The sequence below is a fragment of the Centroberyx affinis genome, unplaced genomic scaffold (genome assembly GCF_046629955.1).
Source record: "Centroberyx affinis isolate AG114_WGS23_722 - 3 ecotype Tasmania unplaced genomic scaffold, CSIRO-AGI_Caff_v1 ptg002799l_1, whole genome shotgun sequence".
Classification (NCBI taxonomy): domain Eukaryota; kingdom Metazoa; phylum Chordata; class Actinopteri; order Beryciformes; family Berycidae; genus Centroberyx; species Centroberyx affinis.
In genome coordinates, this window is record NW_027280946.1 from 41,963 (window position 1) to 60,703 (window position 18,741).

Genomic DNA, 18,741 nt, shown 5'->3' on the forward strand with positions numbered 1-18,741 from the left:
GGGACAGCTATTATACATATTTTAAGACTGGTTTTGTGGCTTCAGCAAGAAAAGTTATAAATGTTTGTAAATTTCTACATATTTTGTTTTTAAAAAGTATTGGGACAACTAACTCCCCACCTTGTGACAATAAACAATATGTCAGTGTTTTCATGGTTAATAATGTTTTGTTCAAATAATTTGAAAGTATAAAATAGCCATTTTACTCAAGACGTGAACGTTTCTATTGATGCTGAAATGTAACTTGTGAGATTCACTGACTCGGAGAAAGTGAGAAGTATGTCAAAAAGCCGGACCCCTGTGTTATCAAGGACTCAAGGAATCAACTCGAGTGCGCATGCGTCACATCAGTGTGTACGGAAGTGCCGTAGCAGCATGGTGAATGCAAACTGAAATGTTCAAACACGTTTTCTTGACAGGACCTCCAGGTAACACAAGACGCTCAGTACTACTCAGTGTGCTCAGACCTGTTGAAGGTAAACTCGGAGTGAATCCAGACCGCTCAGCCGGCTGGTTTAGCCTGACTGTCGTGTCGTCGGCCAGTCTAGACAGCAAGCTAGCATTCTGCTGAAAATTAGCTAATATAACGTCTAGTGTCTGACTGTCTAGTTCGACAATAATAAATCACAGTGGTGTAAGTTAACTTGACTGCCTTTCATTCTGATACGATATATAGGAAGTTAAATTATACCTTTATGTCCCTCTGTAGAGATAAACAATGTTATGTTTCAAATTCATATTCAACATTATGCACTATTCAGTACCAACAGAAACATTTGACCCATATGGCATTGTATTTCGCATTAAGGGGTTTTCTCAAACCTGTATTAAAAATAAGCCAGACGAGGCTGTTGGCATCCATTCAGAAGATCCGAGCAAGTAAAGGCACCACTGGAACTCAGACTGCCTCACGCCTCCTTCTTCAGGAAATGATCTAAACTAGACCATGCACTAAATATTTTACAGTCTGGGAAGCCCCTCATTAAAAATAATAATACTACTGTACTGCCTTGTCAATGTCTCTTTTTCTTGCTACAGGTGTGGGGAAAACCACACTGGTCCAGAAGGCGTGTGAGGCTCTCATGTCGTCGGGTGTGGGTGTGGAGGGATTTTACACAGAGGAGGTCAGGGAGGCAGGCCGGAGAGTCGGCTTTGATGTTGTCACGGTGGCAGGAGAGAGGGGCCACCTGTCCAGAATCAGGTAGCGGTGTTGTCATCTTATACAAATGAAACGACCACCTCTCTTTCATCATGTTGTTTTGAGTAACCTTCACTGCATTTCAACTTACAGAGACATTGCTGGCGTGTCTCATGGAAGACGGGAATACACAGTTGGGCAGTACGTGGTTGATTTACCTTCATTTGAAAACCTGGCGCTCCCTCTCTTCAGAAATGTAAGACAGCAGCATGTGATTTTTTCCTTTTTTTTCTTTCAAATTACCCTCATCAATAGATCACAGTAAGCAAAACACTCCTGTTCTCCCCACTTATCAAATCATCAGAGCTTTGCTTCTCTTCGAATTGATGGAGTAATTGAAGGCTTGCGAATGCATAAATTCCAGAGTGACATTTTTAGTGTTCATGGTGCCGTCTGGCTGTCACTGACCATGATTAATCCTGCATGTAAAGTGAGCCTGGAGTGCCGCCTACACATGTGCTGTGAAGGAAGGTCTCTCTGCCTTGACGCCACATATTGCACTTTCATCTCATTTACAGCGTCCCTGTAATCACCGCGGATCATCCATCGCGTGCATAATGCATACAAAGTCATAGGCCATACTATCAGTCAGTGATATTCAAATGCACGACACATATTAAGCCGATGAGCTTTTGCCCCACAATTTACACTAGCCACATCATGGCCACCAGTCAAAAGTCTTGTATAAGAATATTTCATTTTGTTCACAGTCAAGGTCCAAAGTGAATTAGATTTCTGATTGTAACAATTATTAAGGCTAGGTCTTTGTACTGACATTTGGTTGCCTATTGCAAACATGTCGTGTCTCAGGTAGGGTCAGCCAATGGGGGCAGTAGGAAGGTGTTTGTCATCGATGAGATTGGGAAAATGGAGCTCTTCAGCCAGTCGTTCATCAGGGCAGTGAGACAGACATTGGACAGCTCTGCCTGCACCGTCCTGGGCACCATCCCTGTCCCCAAGGGCAAACCACTGGGCCTGGTGGAGGAGGTGCGCTGCAGGAGAGATGTCAAGGTCTTCACTGTGAGTACATGAACACAGACACCTTCTCGAAAAAAAGAAGAAGAGATATTTAGGTCAGTTTATGCACTTGTGTATCCCACAATAGATCTCCATAATACAGCATAGAAAGCTATTTACATTGTACCCACTCAGTCTTGGGAGGCAATCTGCTTGAGGCTGAAGGGGCATGGCCCTGCATTATCCCTCTCCTATAGCAGGATTAACTCTAAATCATGCGTGACTGATTCAACAACAAAGGACGCTCTCGGACGTCAAAATAATTTATCACCGAAAACTCTCAGTTATGGATATTGTCATGCAAGATGCTTACCATGCTGGGGTAGTTATCATGGCTAACCTGAGGTTATTGTTGTGGTATAAACAGTTTGGAGATTTTATAATCATTAATTTCACTTGATTAGATCAGAGATGAGGTATTTATAATCTATGCTTCGATAATCTCAAAGCAGACAGTGCAACACTATATCCATTGACCCACAGGTCCTATGGGACAGGATATTCATCAGTTCTCAATATAAGCCTGTGCTTTTAATTTTTGGTAGCACATGGCATATAAATTTACATATTTGTAGGCTAGCCACTTTCCGTTTTGAATAGTCTTTACTTGTTTCTTTTCCTCTCTCACGTAGGTGTCCAAGGAGAACAGAAATGTCATTCTACAAGACATTGTATCAGCGCTGCAGGAGAGTCTAAAACAAATGGCCTAATAAGAAGACGATCTAGCGTCAATCAATGGAAAAACCTGCAGTGCTTTGCATCTTTATGCTGATAAGTCTTCATTTATTTATTTTTTCATATCCGTGTGCACACAGCCAGACATGTAATGCAACAGTCACACGCTCTTCATGGCATGGTTGTGACCTAACCTGAGGGGCATTCATATCAGCTGGAGGATTTGGTGCAGTGTGTCACATGCATACATTTATGCACACAATTCATTTTTCTCTTTCAAATACGGCCTCAAAATGGATTGCATGCTGAATAATTGATTGTGAGATAGAACACAGCAGAGGAATTGGCTGGCTGGTAAATAGATATTCTGTGCTCTTGCTAGTCCTCAAAGCACCTCTTTGTTTAGCTGCTGGTCATATAGATGTGAAACTCATACAGGCATTTCACATGTATCAGTGCATGATGTTAATGAGTTCTCTAGGATGAGCGGTGCTTTTTTTTCCTTTGTAGTCAGGTTGTACAAAGTGCTTCCTCTGCCCAGCCTTTTTCTTCTTTGCAATGTGAGCCTGCCATGTAAGAGTCTTGTCAACCTGAGGATGTGCTCATGCAATGGAAATCAATATTTAACGGCGCAACAATGACCGATCCCCACATGGTTTATTCATCCGCTAGCATGAATAAAAAAAACATTCATTGAAAAGTAAACAGCCCCACATTGCCCTCCACATTTCACGTTTCAACATACTGTAGATGACCTTGTTTTCTTTTTTTGACCCCATGTTCAATGCAAGAGCCTCCTCTGTCAGATTTTAGTTAGTTTACTTATTTTTTGAGAATCCACAGGCTAAGTTGAATTATTGCTAAAAAAAAATGGCATTGCAGTTATAGATAGTTTTGTGCCTTTGAGCACATTTCCAGACTCTGAAGAAACAGGGAAGCAGATGTACTTAGATTACAGTCTGTGTTCATGTTCACCCACTCTGTTTATGCCTGCAACAGTTAACAGGATAGCATATTGATTTTTCTCTTTATTTCCATTGCCATATCTGATTTTTATGCACACAATGTGGAAAACAAACCACAGATGATAAGCTTCAGTGTTGTTTTCATAATAAACAGTACAAATAAATAATCTCCACTGTTGTTTCAGGGATTTTATTCTCCATCCTGGGAGATTATGGAATTCCTATCCATGCATGCAGAGGCCACCTTATTTTTCAGGTTACAGTAAAAGATAAATGGTATCATATCACTGGACATAGGATTTCCAGATGTCTTAATGCATTTGTATAGGATTTAGTCCACTAATGCAGTTCACAAGAGGTCTCCACAGAAGGAATTACTGTTGCAAAGCTAGACATGTTGTCAAACTTGAAGACATGTGTAGCTCTCTATGACTGTCAACAAACAGCTGCAAGCTGAATAGGTCAAATTAATCCGGTTTGCCTGGTGTGCATTTTTTTTTTTTAGATTCAGTGGCTGTTAATCTTCTTTAATATAGGTCTGTAAATGGGACCAAAATAGTTCAAGAGCTTCCAAGGTTCATGAGTTTGTAGATAGTTCAAATCAGACAGAAACTGACTGGTGGTGGGAATTTTGTGTTGCGTAAGCTCCAATGTCTGGCAGTTGCATCAAGGTTTTTAATATAAACCTTCTGGCAAAGTTATTTGTTTTAAAACCAAAGTATCTTCAGGTCATTTCAAAGTGAAAATACACGGAAGGTTTTTTTTTTTGGCTCGTTTCTAATACTCCTTGTATAACTGATGTAACCTGTCAAGCTGGCTGTGGAAAGAGCTGCCAGCTGTGATCTGCGTCAGACACGCTGCTGTGCCAGCATCTGTTCTGTGGCCACCACTGACGTACCACTGGATCCACTGGCACCAGCAGTCACTGAGTAGCGCTTCAAAGTCAACACTGCAATGGTCATATTTTTAAAAACCAACATGCAAAGATGACGCTGGATCCCTATTGTAGGCCCAGACTTACCAAGTAATCAGAGTTGACGATGTGGTTCATGGTAGGACAGGCCCAGCAGCAGTGCTGAGGGAGCTGTCTGGCACTCCTGATTTGGAGGTGATGCTCAGCCCCCCTAGAGCAGGGCAGCAGATGGATTATGTAACAGTGACAAAAGGCCTTGCCAGCTTCACCAAATGTGTGTGTGTCCGTGTGTGTGCATGCGTACATTTGTTTTGATGTAATTAGCATTGAACCATGTTCTCCATGTTGTGGAAGAGAAAGGAGTAAAGATAGCAATTTCCATATTATCATATATCCTGATGGACGCTCCAATATCGTCATCGTCACCATTACAATATACAGTAGCATTGAATCCAGAGTGATAAGGGTGATATTGTTTGTACACAGAAGAGATGTAACATTTATATATTATTTTTCTGTATTTGTTCGGTGATAAATTGTCCATCATGCTTGCTATTTTACACCATAAACACCCCGGGGTTCTTCATAGATAACCATTGTGCAACTGTAACGATTGGATGCGCTCTCAGGAGAGCTGCATGTATTGATGTAAACAGGAGAAGAGTGCTGCGTGAAAAGCTATACTGAATGGGCTTGAATGAATATGAACTGAATTTGCCCTTAATATCCATATCGCATAGATGCATTCGCACCATATCTGTGGGACAGATGTCTGTGTGGCACCCTGCACCCTTTATCCCTCCCCGCATGGAGGACACAAAAATGCAAGGAGCTTACCAACAATCCAGGACAAAAGGGAGCTTGCTGGGGGGGATGGTGGGGAGGGGGAGCTTAGACGAGGACATTTCTCTCCAGTTATTGCGCTTTGTGGTACCAGCCCAGGAGGCTCAATGGCAGCTGTGGAAGGGGACACATTATGGTATATTGTCCAAATATACAGCAGATGCAAATCTTAAATATTGTGCAAAGCCCATGTGGGAGACAGACAATGCCTGCTCCGGCCTTTTCAAATCATTGCCTGACTTCATGTTAACTGTTTATTTTCCCAAAATGATCTGTAGCATGGGGAGCTAAAGCTTCTTAGTGTCTGTGTGATGTCAGATTACTCAGGGCCAAAGCTTGTACATGCTGGGCACTTAGTGATACTCTCCTCAATCAAGGTCAGTTCCCAGCATGTATATAGGTATGAGTTCTCCCTCTCAGTTCCTGTCACTAGGATCCCCCTTGTCCTACTACAATGCTGTCTGCCAGGAATGCTAGGGATTGTGATTTCAGGTATTCTTCAGAAAGCCACAATTGAGCTCTAATTCACCTCATTCTGATAATGGACATAACTAAGTGGTGACTAAGGTCCAGCGCTCTTGACAGGTGGGTAGTTAATGTCAAATCTGATCTGAGGGCTGTTGGAGCAAAGGCATTTGATCTGGTTTCCTAACCACTATTCCACACTGCTGCCCACCACCAGTGATTCCTAAACCGCTCTTCCCATTACATCACTTTCATGGGCTCCCTGGGGCCGATGAAGCCAGACAGTGTTGGGTTTCAAAGCCTCTGTCCTGGCCGCTAGCACACCCCACTACCACCCTACCTTTCAAGCCTGGGATCAAAGCTCAGAGAAGTAGGAGAATGAAATCTCCTGGAGAGGAAAATCTTCCTATAGTCTCAACAAACACACACACTTCTTCCTTTACTGCACATAACATGAGTGAAATGCATTCCTGCCCCAAAATGCTGCCATAAATGTATGCTTATTTTGATCTATTGGCTCTACTATGATACAAAACAGCCACTACTAGCATACTCCCTTCAGAAATCCGCGAGGCGTTAAGTCATGCATCCTTACGGAGACGCAAGTACCATTATCTGTCAACAGCAGGGGAGAGGTGGAGGCCTGAGGACATCCTTCTCTCCTTACACTGCCTTGGTGGTTCCTTGTGATCTCCGGTTCTCTTTGAAAGACTGTGATAACTCCTGTGAGTCACCCTTTATCTGGCCACATACATGCTGAACCTGGTTTTCAACACACCTTTGAAAGGATGTGTCATATGGGCTAGTAGTGGTTAGACAGGGGAAGCGAGGTGTGGAGAGGTGTGTGGGTGTGTGTTTTGTGGTGCACATCTCCATGGCCTGGCTGTATAATCAGACACAGAGAGAGAGAGAGAGAGAGAGAGAGAGAGAGGCTTCAGTCCTGAGTGTGGTGACACATGAGCTGAGTCAGTGCATCACTTTCTCTGCAGGGGGAGGGTTACAACCCCCGGAGCAGTAGGAGCTGTCAGCAGATGATATGGAGGTCAGAGGGCAGAGAGGGGACACAGGGATCAGGGGCAGAAAGTGATCAATCGATCAATCGTCTCTTTTCCTCATCACCCTCTGTTGTCTGGAGCTGTGTCCTACGGGGCCGCAAAGGATGTGGCTGTCATTCCAAACGTAATAGAGAGGAATAACACACGCGGCACTGTGTTGTCCTTCGTGGTGGTGGGAGGCGAGACCCAAAGTTCACAGTCCATGCGTGTAAAGGAAAAAGGTTTAGGTGTTGTGTGTGCAGGCAGCAACTTTCTTTGTATGTCAATCCTAACCTGAAGGTCATTGTGGTTTTTGTGGAGAGTATACTCTTTTAATTTCAAATAGAACATGACTGTGGTTCATGAACACAACTTTTTGTATAAATTGAAAAAAATAACAGTAACTCTACCATCATATATCATGTTTGGACCTCTGTGAAGGGAGGAAACCAGAATATAACCTGTCACTCACACCAGTCAATTTGACTGGATTGTAGCCCCTTTGGTAGCCTGCAGAGTGGAACACAGCAGGGTTGGTCATGTAGCCTTGATTGTTTGCTAGCTTATCAATAACCAACTGGTTTAACACGTGTTGTATTCCTCAATAACACTACAATTTGTGTGTAGTTTATACCCCATGACATGCGAGAGGTATTATAGTCTTTTTGTGAGAGGCCTATGTGTTTTTGTGATGTTAAATGCCTGTGATTATTGAATGATGTCAGTTGTGTCAAGAGTGTGTTTCTTCTGTAGGGTTGAGCAATGGCAGCAGGGCATACTTCACAGTACTGTAAGTCACAGCATTCAGCTCTATAGAGTCTTGATAATGATTCACAGATTTCTGACCTGCCATGATTAATGCCTCTGGTGGATGGTTTTGACAAATTCGCACCACAAATGCAGAGGTATTCGAACTCCATTTTTTTTTCCATACGCTACCGTTAGCCAGTGTGTGCATGTGTGCGAGCGTACATGCCAAGACCACACTGTTACATTTGGCAGTGCCATATGAACTGAAAGGTGGAGCACTGGTTGTGTTAAAACCCAAAGCTTCTATTTTTACATCTGCCATCTATAATAGTGCTGCTCTGTGAAAGTGGGTTTATATCGATTGCAGTGACAATTGATTTTAGCAGGAGAAAGGTACATTGATTTTGTGAAATAAAGTACCTGTAGAGTGGCTGGTATAGCGCATGGGCTGAGGGTTTGTTGGCTGAGAGCAGTGCATGGTTGACCTAGTTGTTAATGTATTCCAAATCCTTTATCAGTATCAACTCACATTGAAAGAATTTTCACCAAGTGATCCATTTTCTTCCATTTTACCTCAGCTCCCACTAATCTGTTCTTCAGACATCTATAGAGCGTTGCTGAATATTTTGTAATGCTAAAGAGCAGCAATTTGCCGACCATCTCCCTTTTATGCATATGATTAATTGATTATGCGGCCCTAATGTATGCAGAGAATGCTTCTAAGTTCCTCAGCATAAATGCAAAGTTCATTATGGATTTGTTTGAATCACCTCTTTGAATGGTGCCAGCTTTTTATATGCAAAACTAAGGCTAATGATGTGAAGATGTTCTTGGCCAACTGCTCAGAGGCCTGCCCTTTAATCTCTGCTAACATCCATTTTCTATTCATCTCATCCTTTTTCCTCTCTGGTTCAAAGGCTCTGGAGATGACAACAAGGCTTGAATAATAGACCATTTCTCTACAACAGTGCAGTGGTGAAAATGAAAATGAATATCTCCAACCATTAATCACAATCAAAGCAAATCACTGGATATTGATGTTTTATTATGAATATCCCGTACTAAAATTAGTAATTAAAATGTGTTAATGATGTCAATCAAGCACAAGCAGTATCAAACTGCTGATTATGGCATGGTGTAGGTAGGCACAGTGTCTTTCGGTGCATCTTGCCTGGTATATGTAACACACTGTATGAGGGAGGGGAGCTGTAATAGTCTGGTACAGTAAGTGGTATTATTTCAGTAAATGGTTAAGACTTGGCCGTAACAAAGTCATGGCAACATTACTTGGATCTTACATTACTTGGATTACTTGGTCTCTCAATTTGACAAAGCTTTTCAACTGATCATGTAGGTCTACTGTATGTACATGATTTGTTTACCCAACAACACAACAGACAAATACAGATAAGAAAATGAGGTTGGTGGGGAAATGTGTCTTTCAGCTCATCAGATCTACAACTACACAGTGCACACCCACACAATATTGTTCCTTTCACACACAAGAGAAATAAAAAGAAAGATGTGAACACTGAATAACAAAGCTGTCTCAACAATAAAAAAAAGAACCAATGATAGAGTGTCTTTTCACCTCTGAAAGTGATTTCTTAAAGCACATCAAAAAATAAAACTGTGGTAACTCTTCCAAACATAAATATCGTCTGTAGTAGCTATTTTTTGCTCTTTGACAAACGTGCACTGCACATTAGAAAATATTTGCAAAACCTCTTTTTGGAAAACCTTTAGAGCTCATCCAGAGCTCAGAGGTGTCCGTCCTTTTTCCCAAAGAACTTCTTGAAGACGGACTTGTTGCGCGGCCGCGGCAGGCTGGCGTAGCTCCTCAGAGCACAGTCCTGGTAGGCGTCCTGCTGCCATCCGGCCGCGCCCAGCAGGGGAGGCTCAGTGCTTCTGCGTACGGATGGGCCGTCCGATGACTTGTCTCCTATTACCAGAGTCACCGAGTAGTTGGAGCTGCCTTCCCGGCCTCTGCCTCCAGGGGGCTGCATCGTCGGCTTGATCTTCTGATAAGTCGCTGTGAGAAAAGACGGAATAGGAGATAAGCGGGAAACAAAATTACATACTTGTCCTTGTGGCTGTGGGCGTTTATGCTGCACACACATTACAGATGACACGGTTATTTAGGTTAGTCATCGTAAACTGACCTGAAGTGAAGGAGTGGGAGCGGCGCTTGTTGCTGAGCCAGTCCTGACCACTGGATACAGGGGAGTGAGGGGAGAAACAACTGTTGTCTCTGGATCCTCCAGACAGTCTCTGAGTCATTGTCTGCCTCAAACTACCAAAGTCATCATCTGGAGAGGGACAAGCCAAATAATAAAAAGGAGAAATGAAGAAAAGATGGAGCTGAGCATTAAATTAACAAGAAGTCTGTGAGTCAGTTTTGAGCATGACACAGATAATAACAGAAGTGAGCTGTCTGTGTAGCTCTAATACACTAGATGTTGGACATGTTGCACCATGACAATCCCCTAGCTCCACCTAGTGGTTCATACTCCACCAGCAACAACCATACACTGCACATTCTTAGATATAGGTGTTCAATAAAGCACTACTTTATTCAAAATAGTGCTTTTAAAAAATCAAGCAGTGCTTCAAGGTTGGAGAAGCAGGCTTGTGACCAGCCTGGTTGGAAAAATCTGGGTGGGGAAAAAAACGAATGAGAAATGTGCTCTCTTCCTTCAATAACTACCATGGAGGATCCCAACCTCAAACCACCAATGACCGAAGTGGGATTACTCAGCAGCCAATGACAGAAGGCGGTGGTTGCACTGGGTAACTCCCAGGTGTGAATGTGTCTTACTGTGTGAGGCGAAACAGAGCGTTACTGACAAAGAAGGATGCGTGCTCGGGAAACCTTCCCCAGATAAATATAGGTTGTGTCCACACAGCAGAAGCTCTTACCACAGCAACCTGCATCCGAGGATGAGACGGAAGACTGCTCATCCAAGCTCTTTAAATGACTCTGTGGCATGTGACTGAACTCTCTGGTGAGGACAACAATCTCTTTGGCTTGGGCGGCGCCGGCGGGTTTGCGCCTGGGGAAGGTGGAAGTGACATCATGGCGGGAGGAACAGTGGCACTTGGTCAGACCGCGACAACCGGAGCAGAAAGAGGGATTTCTGGAGGGAGAGAAGATTTTTTTTTTTTGCATTCCTATAAGAATCAGAAGGATTTCAACTTGGGAATTAAGAGTGAAAAGTTGTTTAAGAAGCATATCTTACGAGGAAACAGGGAGGTCTTGATTGGCAGGGGCACTTGATATTGAGGAGACAGACTCACTCAGACCTGTTGAGAAAACAGCTCACAATTTAATCACATCATTGGGACATCAATGTTTTTAATACAGCTTTTTTAATGAAATTATTTTTACCAGTGTTTGCTTGTATTTTCAGCATCCATTTCTTCATCATGAAGCGCGAGGAGGCATTGAGCAGATATTCCGATCCATCACGCAACCTGAAGGTCACAAAACACAACTGTCACAATCTTTGGGCGTCAAAGGAGTCCAGCACACAGCTGCAGCTAATGTTGCCTTTATCCCATCAAAGACTAGATCTAAACAGGCTCTAGCCATAAAATATGCAAAGAGAAATGCATTGTATTGTAGAGGGTGTTCTAGTCTTCTCACCGCAGACGGAAGCAGTTGGGTTTTTTGGTGTAGTCTGGTGCGGGCGAACACTCGGCTCCGATGAGGTTCAGAGGGAGGCCACACACAGAACTCTGGAGCACAGATTGATCATTATTGACAAATTCCACATAATTACTATTATAAATCCTGCTCTCTAGGACTCTTTTTGCTGCACTTTTCCTACTTACCCTTAGTGTATCCTTTCTATCTTGGTAGAAGCACAAGGTGTGTCTATACAGGACGGCATGGTAGGAGTTCCAGGCTCTGGAGGCTGCCTGTGAAAATAAGATAAGAGGCGGCTATGAAGTGTGTGTTGCTGACCACAGGGTTTACATTTGCTGACTGTTGGCTTTACTTAAATATTGAATGGAGCCTTTCTCACTTTCTTCCCTCCCAGCTGCAGCTTATGCTTCCTCTCAAGGGTTCCCTCCATAGACTGGAGCTCAGGCTTTCCACTCTGAAGGGGTTTGAATTAACACCAGAATTAAGACAAAACGCAAGAAACTCCTCTCTGTGATACACGATAAGAACCATTTGGCATGCTTCCACTGTGATAAACGTAATACTTTTGATAGGCACAGATTTAGATTCTGTTCAATCTCACCACAGTGTTACACCGCCCCCCTGTGGCCATCAATTGTCCCTGCTTCTCCAAATCTTCCAGGCTTTGAGAGGCTATTCTTTGCCGACAGGCCCCATCCAGACCCATGTGAACTGACAGTAAACTCATCGACTGGTCCTGTTGAGAGAAAGGATTACACAGTCACCACTGATGACAACATTATTTATTCATGCATTCTTGTTGACCTTAATATGGACTGTGTACAGTAACAAAAGCTGCTGACCCCGACTACAGTTTTAGAACGTGTTTGCAAATCAATCTCAAAATGGTTCATGATAAGTGAGGCAGAGTGAATTAAGGGGAGCGAGTGTGACAGGACAGTCTCGTACGTGCCGACATCAGAGAGTATATCAAACGTGGACCTCACCTTCGAACAGTCTGTGTGCTCTTCCACCTCCTCCCCCACCTTTGCCTCCACCTCCTCATCCTCCTCCTCGTCCTCTCTGTATTGGTAAATGTATCTTTTATTATCTTCTATGTCCGGTAGCTTCACTGGATCAGATGCGGTCTCATTCACTGCCAATGAAGGCTTGCAGGCTTGTTCCCTGTTGGGAAAAGCGGCCCAGGACCTCCTGTCTCCTTTGGCCAGAGGAGGGAGCTTTTGATCTTTGGGACTCTGCTCCTTGTCGTAGCCCAGCAAGCTCTGGATGTGGGACGGCAGTCTGAACTCAGCCACGAGGAGGTTGGGCGCTGAGGCTGTGATCAGCTTCCTATAGAGCACGGCCTGGGCCTTAGGTGAGGGTGGGGGAGAAGAGGGCTCTCTGGACTGGTCTGAGGGTACAGCAGCCTCTTCCTGGTGGGGCTGGTACATGATGTCAGAGCAGATACTCTGCCTGTAGCCATTGGTGCGGTTCCAGATGTCCTCCAGTTCCTCTTCTTCCTCCTCAAACTGCTGGTGGTCTGGATGGACAGGCTCTGTTTCTAGCGCTGCTGAGTCTGGAGATGGAGTCAAGGATGCCTGAGGGTTCACCCGCGTTTTTGCACAGTCTATACCCCCCACCTCCAGGGACATGAGCCTCCCTACCACCCCCTTGGGCTGCGGGTTGTCTGGACACGGAGCGTCGGTGCAGAGCTTGAAGCTGCCGGAGCTGGAGATGCCGGAGTCCATTGAGTCCTGTCGAACACTCACGCTCATGGTTGACTTCAGATTCACGACCATGTGAGAAGCCTGGCTCAGACTCTGGGTCCGCTGAAGTCCAGGACTCTCTTCACGCACACTTTGGGGTCTTGCGCATTTATGGTACTGGTGTCCATTTAAGTCTTGAATGAGCGTATGGACACTGGGGCACTCGTGTTTGTGTGTGGCTGTACTGGGACTGTGGGCTTGGTTCACACACAGAGGCACTTGGGATGGTTGGCTCGTCCCCTCCCTTCCAGATATGCTGGTGTTAAGCTCTGAGGACATTTGGTCCCACTCCTGTTCTGCATCCTCATGCAGACTTATGGTCCCAGAGCAGCCAAACTGGGTTTTAGATAGGTCATTGCATGGTACAGTCTGATCCTCGTCTTCATCCAGGGCAGGAGGAGGAGGCGGTTGGAGTTTTTTATCCATATCAGGCAGATCTTTCACTACAACCGTCTGTGTTTCAGGATAGCCTGTCGTGCTGCTGACTGCTGCAGCAGGAGGGGATCGAGTCTGTTTGAATGAGCTTAGGGCTGTGTGTCTCTCAGATCGTGGGTCAGGATGGGTCACCGCCCCTTTCTTGGACTCTGGAGGACCGATGGTAATGATGTCCTGGATGCTGGGGATCAGGCTCATGTCCTTAGGGAGCTCAAAGCTCAGCACAGAACCCAAAGAGAGGAACCTACAGTGGCTTCTCACCTGACTTGTGGAAGGCAAGGCTGACGAGCCCTCTGACACTGCATACGGGGTGATGCTGTACTCCCCCGAACACTCTGTATCAATGTCCTTCAGCAGGGGATTCTTCATATAGGCCATAGGTTCTACTCCATCCCCACTGGCTGAGCTCTTTGGGGAACTCTTCTTCCTCCGGCCCTCCTTCAGCGGCCACGTTTGCGTGTCGTATGTGATCGCCTCGCAGGCATAAATAGGCGCCTCGTCTGTTTGCTCCTCTACCCCCATGATTTTCTGGATGGTGTGTCTGCGTGCGTCTCTCTTCCTCTTCCTCTTCTTGCCCATTCTCTTGACGCTGCTGAAGATGGAGCTGCTGCCGCTCCTCGTCAGAGGGTGGAAGGACACGCTGGTCGTCTGAGGCGTGGGCCCTGAAGAAGATGGCGAGGAGGAGGAGGAGGACGGCGATAAGGAGGAGGAGGCTGAGGCTGCAGAGCGGGTCTTTTGGCGGGGCAGTGTGATACTCTCATACACCGGGGTCAGAGCCATGTTGTTATCCTTGACATGCAAGTAGGTACTTACCTATAAAAAGGAGAGAAAAGAATATTAGGCGTGTGTGACCTCTCATTTCATTTAAGCTGCAAGTGCTTCATCACAAATGGTTAACTCATGCTTGCTACAGGCCTCTGTGAAAACAAGGGCTCTTTAGTTTTCATTTCACATGTGTTACAGATGAATGATGACATAAGAGCAAAAATGACTAGGACAATCAGCTACCTTCCAGTGACATACATCAGCCCCTGTTTCCTGAACATCCCACACATCCAGGAAACAATAGAGCCAGGAATGTACAAGCCTTATGTCACACGGCAATGCAAATGTATAAAGGAACATGAAAGACAAAAAAAACATTGGATGAAAGGGTAAAAGAACGTGGACACGATTGCAATCGCACTCTTTCTCCTGCAGGACTTAATCAAAATCATATGTGGCTGAACATGCCGTCATATGCAGCTGTAATGGCTTGACCTTTCAACTCTGTGACTAATCTCTTGTTGCTGTGGAAGCCCCAGACTATAAATCATGGTGTGCAGTCTGGGGGCCTTTCTTGAAAGTTCAGCACCAGTTCTCCGTCTAATGACCGTGCCTGTGTTGCCGTTCGGGCCCCACTCCTGCTGGGAGCCATTTTGGAGCACAACTTTCATGGGAAGTGAGGGGTGAGGTCACTTATTTTACACAATTGTGGCAAAGTCACGGAGAGACAAACAAGAGCAGGTTTACGTAAGGCCTGTGGTGAAATGACATAAGGAAAAGAGAGAGCTTCTGTCCACATTCGCAGCAGGCTGGAGACTGCGTGTGCTTTTCTTACTCCTCACCTTCATTCAGCCTCCGTCAGCCCTGCCTTCCAATTTTAAAATCCTCCTGGCTCATCTAACAAGTTGAGGTCCAAAGAAAAGTTTTAATGTTGGGGGAAAGTAGGAGACTTTAAAATCTACCCATTTAGCGTTTACTTTTCCAAGGGGATTGTTTTTTTACCATTCATCTAAGTTTACACAAGACAAGCTGAAAGGGCAAAAGACTAAAGACACGTCATCTCAGAGTAGGCTTCAGATTCACTCTGGCAGATCCAAAATATACACATTTGTTTTCAGTGCCATTACCTCATACACAATATATTAACATAGATATAAGATATCCATGTAAACAATATTAGATTCTGAAATGGCTGGCTCCTCAAGCTTACTTATGTAATTCCTCTCTTGTTATGTAAGGCTGGATTGTATGAAAGGTTACATCAAGCCTTCTTTTAATGTGACTATTGGACATGTTTTTTTAAAATTCTGCCTAAGCTATAATACATTTCCTCCTATTTTTTTTAAAAATATCACAAACCAGCCTCATATTACATCTAATCAGGGAAGTAGTGGAAGGTACACTCACCAAAACTCCCTAAACTCCTAAACTTACCTACCTTTTTATTTGCAGATCAGAGTTTATGCATCTTTTTCGGTTGACATAAATCATTTTGATTTGTAAATTCATAGTATGCATCATAGTATGTACTATCAAACTGATGTAAGTTATATGAAGATAGGGTCTTATAAACAAAAATAATAAATTCATGTTTTTCTGAATAAATAATTGATTTTTGTTTATGTTGGTGGTTGTGATACCTTCTGATAATCGCTGATTGGAGGTCATAGTTTACCTGCCATGTTATTTACCCTAGTCACTACAGTGCTGTTTGTAATATATTTTAATGAACAGATTGTAAAAGTAACACCTCCCTTTTCCCATCCCATTAACTATCATTAGAGAATGGGCTTCATAAGGAATATAAGTTATTTGTTTTTGTAGTTGCATTTATGACTGCATTTAAATAGGAAATTGTGAGTTTTAACGAGAACATGGACTGTTGTCATTTCTCAAGCATGTTAACTGTAAGTTTGCCGGTCACAGAGACTTTGGAGAAGGTTGGAGAGAAAGAATGATAGCACTTTGGCAAGACTTGAGATTCTATGTCAAGTTGTTGCTATTTACTTACAGTATATAATATATACTGTACATATATATATGGCTGGGTGACAGCAGCATGGGGCAGAAGACTTCAGCATCTGCAGGGAGACTGACTCTACCTTGTAGCAGAGGTTAGTAGAGCATGCCCCCTCAAAAAACAACTCCACACAGCATGCACTCCCAGCACACTCATAGAGACGCAGCATGCAGCGGCAATTCACACCGCGCGATTTACCTCGTCTGCACTCTGCCGATAAATCTTTTTCTTTCGCTTTAAACTACCCAAAGTATTTTCCAAAAGCCCCTGGCAGCGCCTCCAAAAGTTTTTACAGGCAGAAGATTGAGGCACAGTGGGCTGAGGGAGAAAATGGGAAAAAGGCAGATATGAAGGCCAGAGGAGAGAGAGGAATGAACAGCAGCAGATAGTCAAGGAGGGAGATCCCATGCGGCGTCATTGCAGAGGAGGAGCAGACATGTCACTGCATTGTCCGTCTGTCAGGAACAACTAACATCTTACAGCAATTTCCTTTTCAGCACTGAAGAGAGAAGAAACATGTGATGCCAATAGCAGTGGTGGCCTACAGTGATGCCACTGGTGGTGGTGTACGGTGACTTCTAGCATGCGTTCTAGATAGGTGAAGCTGTGTGTGTGTGTGTCTCACCCTGTGGACCGGTTCAGGCTCCTCCTCCACCTCCTCCATCCTAGCAGGGGGCTCCAGCACCTGAACCTGGCTGTCCCCAGTGTTACCAAAGCTAAGGATGAGGTTGACCGTGCCCCCCAGCGCAGGGGTGTTGGGCTCTTTGAGGACCAGGACGGGGGACTCTGAAGACGAGGCCTCGCCGCCCCGTGGCCCGATGCTGTTCATGACCTCGTACCCATCCTCCGATTGCTCCTCGTGCTGCTGCTCAGCCTGTCTGGGCGGCGAGGCTGAGGTTTGGCTCTCTGCTGCTGCCTTTAGCTTGTCCTCACAGGGGCTGACTGCTGGGGACTGGTGAGACTGGTAGGCCTCTAGCTCAGGAGCTGAACTCTATGTGGGAAGTGACGGAAGCAACAATTAGCGATTATTCCCATCACCACAGCCACCACATCTTTCTCAAAATTTGTAATGCACAATGCAATATAGCAGGGTCAGAAATCAACTTTTTTCTCCAACGGCATTTTTTTGCCCCCTTGATCTGATTTTTAGGGGAATTTGGGTTCTTTTCCACATTTTTGGAACTATTAACGACTATACATTTGCATTGCATATTGGTAAATAAGCACTCAATTTGTACCACTAAGATTTATTTTGTTTTAAATCATAATATACCACACATCCAACTGCTGGAAATTTGCAGTAGGCCTTCCAGAAGAGGATGGTGCTCTATCTCCAACCAGTCCATCTTCCACTCCTCTTCCAGAGTTTTTTTTTTTTCCTAAGATTATTTTTTGGGCCATTTTCACCTTTATTTGACACATCAAAGTAGAGAGAGACAGGACAGATTGGGAGAGAGAGTCGGATGACATGCGACAAAGGTCCGCGGTTACATAGCATGCGCCTTAGACCACTGATTTACCAGGACGCCCGCTTGTTGAGTCTTTTATGATACTGGTTGGTTTATTGGTTGTTGACGCAGTGCATGTGTGGGCTTGGCATTTTCTCCTGCTGGCTGCATGGTGTCATCATTCTCTACTGCTTTGGGCTGCGTACTCGGTTGCTTTCTGATCAAAAACCGCTCCATTTCTCGCCCAGAATGCACTGGAAAGAATCCCCCGATCACATGCTCCTATGAATCACCATTGGTGGCCCATTGGGGACAGCGGTCGCATTCACCCGCAAATATTTGACTACCCAACAAAAACGATGTGAATAGGCTGAAATGCAAAGAAGGGTACTCCTACTTATCAGGGGCATTTGTTGCTCTCTCATTTTTAATTTAATGGGCATTTTATGACCTTTTAAGGGTATTTTTGACCCAAATCCCCCGAGCCTGACCCTGCAACATACAGTAGGCCTCTCTTCTTTTACCTCTGTGAGTGGGGAGCACACTGTGGCCTCAGAGTAAATGTTATCTTGTGAAGGCTCTTCTCTCCTCATCTTGAGAAGCCACTGTTGCTTCTGAGCCCTCCAGTGCACCAAGATCCACCCGAGCATGCTCCTCAGCTCCTCCATACGCTCTCTGACCTGCAAGAAGCAGACAGATCACTCAGGGTTTGTAAAATGTGGCAACATTTATTTCAAAGCATATATTCCAGGATAGCAGCGAGTCCTCATTGTGTAAACCTTCTCACCATCTCAGTGAGGTGGTGTTCTGTGTGTAAAA

The 18,741-nt window shown here is 44.5% G+C and overlaps 3 protein-coding genes across 5 annotated transcripts; 1 reads left to right on the forward strand and 2 right to left on the reverse strand.

Annotated features, from left to right (window-relative positions):
* The first annotated feature begins 345 nt into the window (after positions 1 to 345).
* ntpcr (nucleoside-triphosphatase, cancer-related) lies at positions 346 to 4,021 on the forward strand. Of its 3 annotated transcripts, none has more exons than XM_071535946.1 (5): positions 346 to 476; positions 1,039 to 1,201; positions 1,292 to 1,394; positions 2,009 to 2,218; positions 2,848 to 4,021. In XM_071535946.1, exons 1-5 carry the CDS (start codon positions 383 to 385, stop codon positions 2,923 to 2,925), a joined length of 648 nt encoding a protein of 215 aa, XP_071392047.1. In that variant the 5' UTR covers positions 346 to 382; the 3' UTR covers positions 2,926 to 4,021. The 3 variants fall into 3 exon arrangements, with proteins under 3 accessions (XP_071392047.1, XP_071392048.1, XP_071392049.1); XM_071535947.1 differs by having other exon boundaries at positions 357 to 428; XM_071535948.1 differs by lacking the exon at positions 2,009 to 2,218 and having other exon boundaries at positions 357 to 428.
* A 4,871-nt stretch (positions 4,022 to 8,892) lies between these two features.
* Positions 8,893 to 13,499, reverse strand: LOC139657958 (uncharacterized). The gene is made up of 10 exons (XM_071535950.1): positions 12,496 to 13,499; positions 12,111 to 12,245; positions 11,889 to 11,963; positions 11,695 to 11,781; positions 11,507 to 11,598; positions 11,249 to 11,334; positions 11,100 to 11,163; positions 10,780 to 10,997; positions 10,023 to 10,169; positions 8,893 to 9,892 (listed from the first exon to the last, which is right to left on the reverse strand). The coding sequence occupies exons 1-10, from the start codon at positions 13,285 to 13,287 to the stop codon at positions 9,621 to 9,623; spliced, it is 1,968 nt and encodes a 655-aa protein (XP_071392051.1). The 5' UTR covers positions 13,288 to 13,499; the 3' UTR covers positions 8,893 to 9,620.
* LOC139657953 (protein AF-9-like) lies at positions 13,302 to 18,515 on the reverse strand. Its single transcript, XM_071535944.1, has 4 exons — positions 18,447 to 18,515; positions 17,100 to 17,465; positions 13,440 to 14,502; positions 13,302 to 13,345 (listed from the first exon to the last, which is right to left on the reverse strand). The coding sequence occupies exons 1-4, from the start codon at positions 18,513 to 18,515 to the stop codon at positions 13,302 to 13,304; spliced, it is 1,542 nt and encodes a 513-aa protein (XP_071392045.1).
* Positions 18,516 to 18,741: the final 226 nt, after the last annotated feature.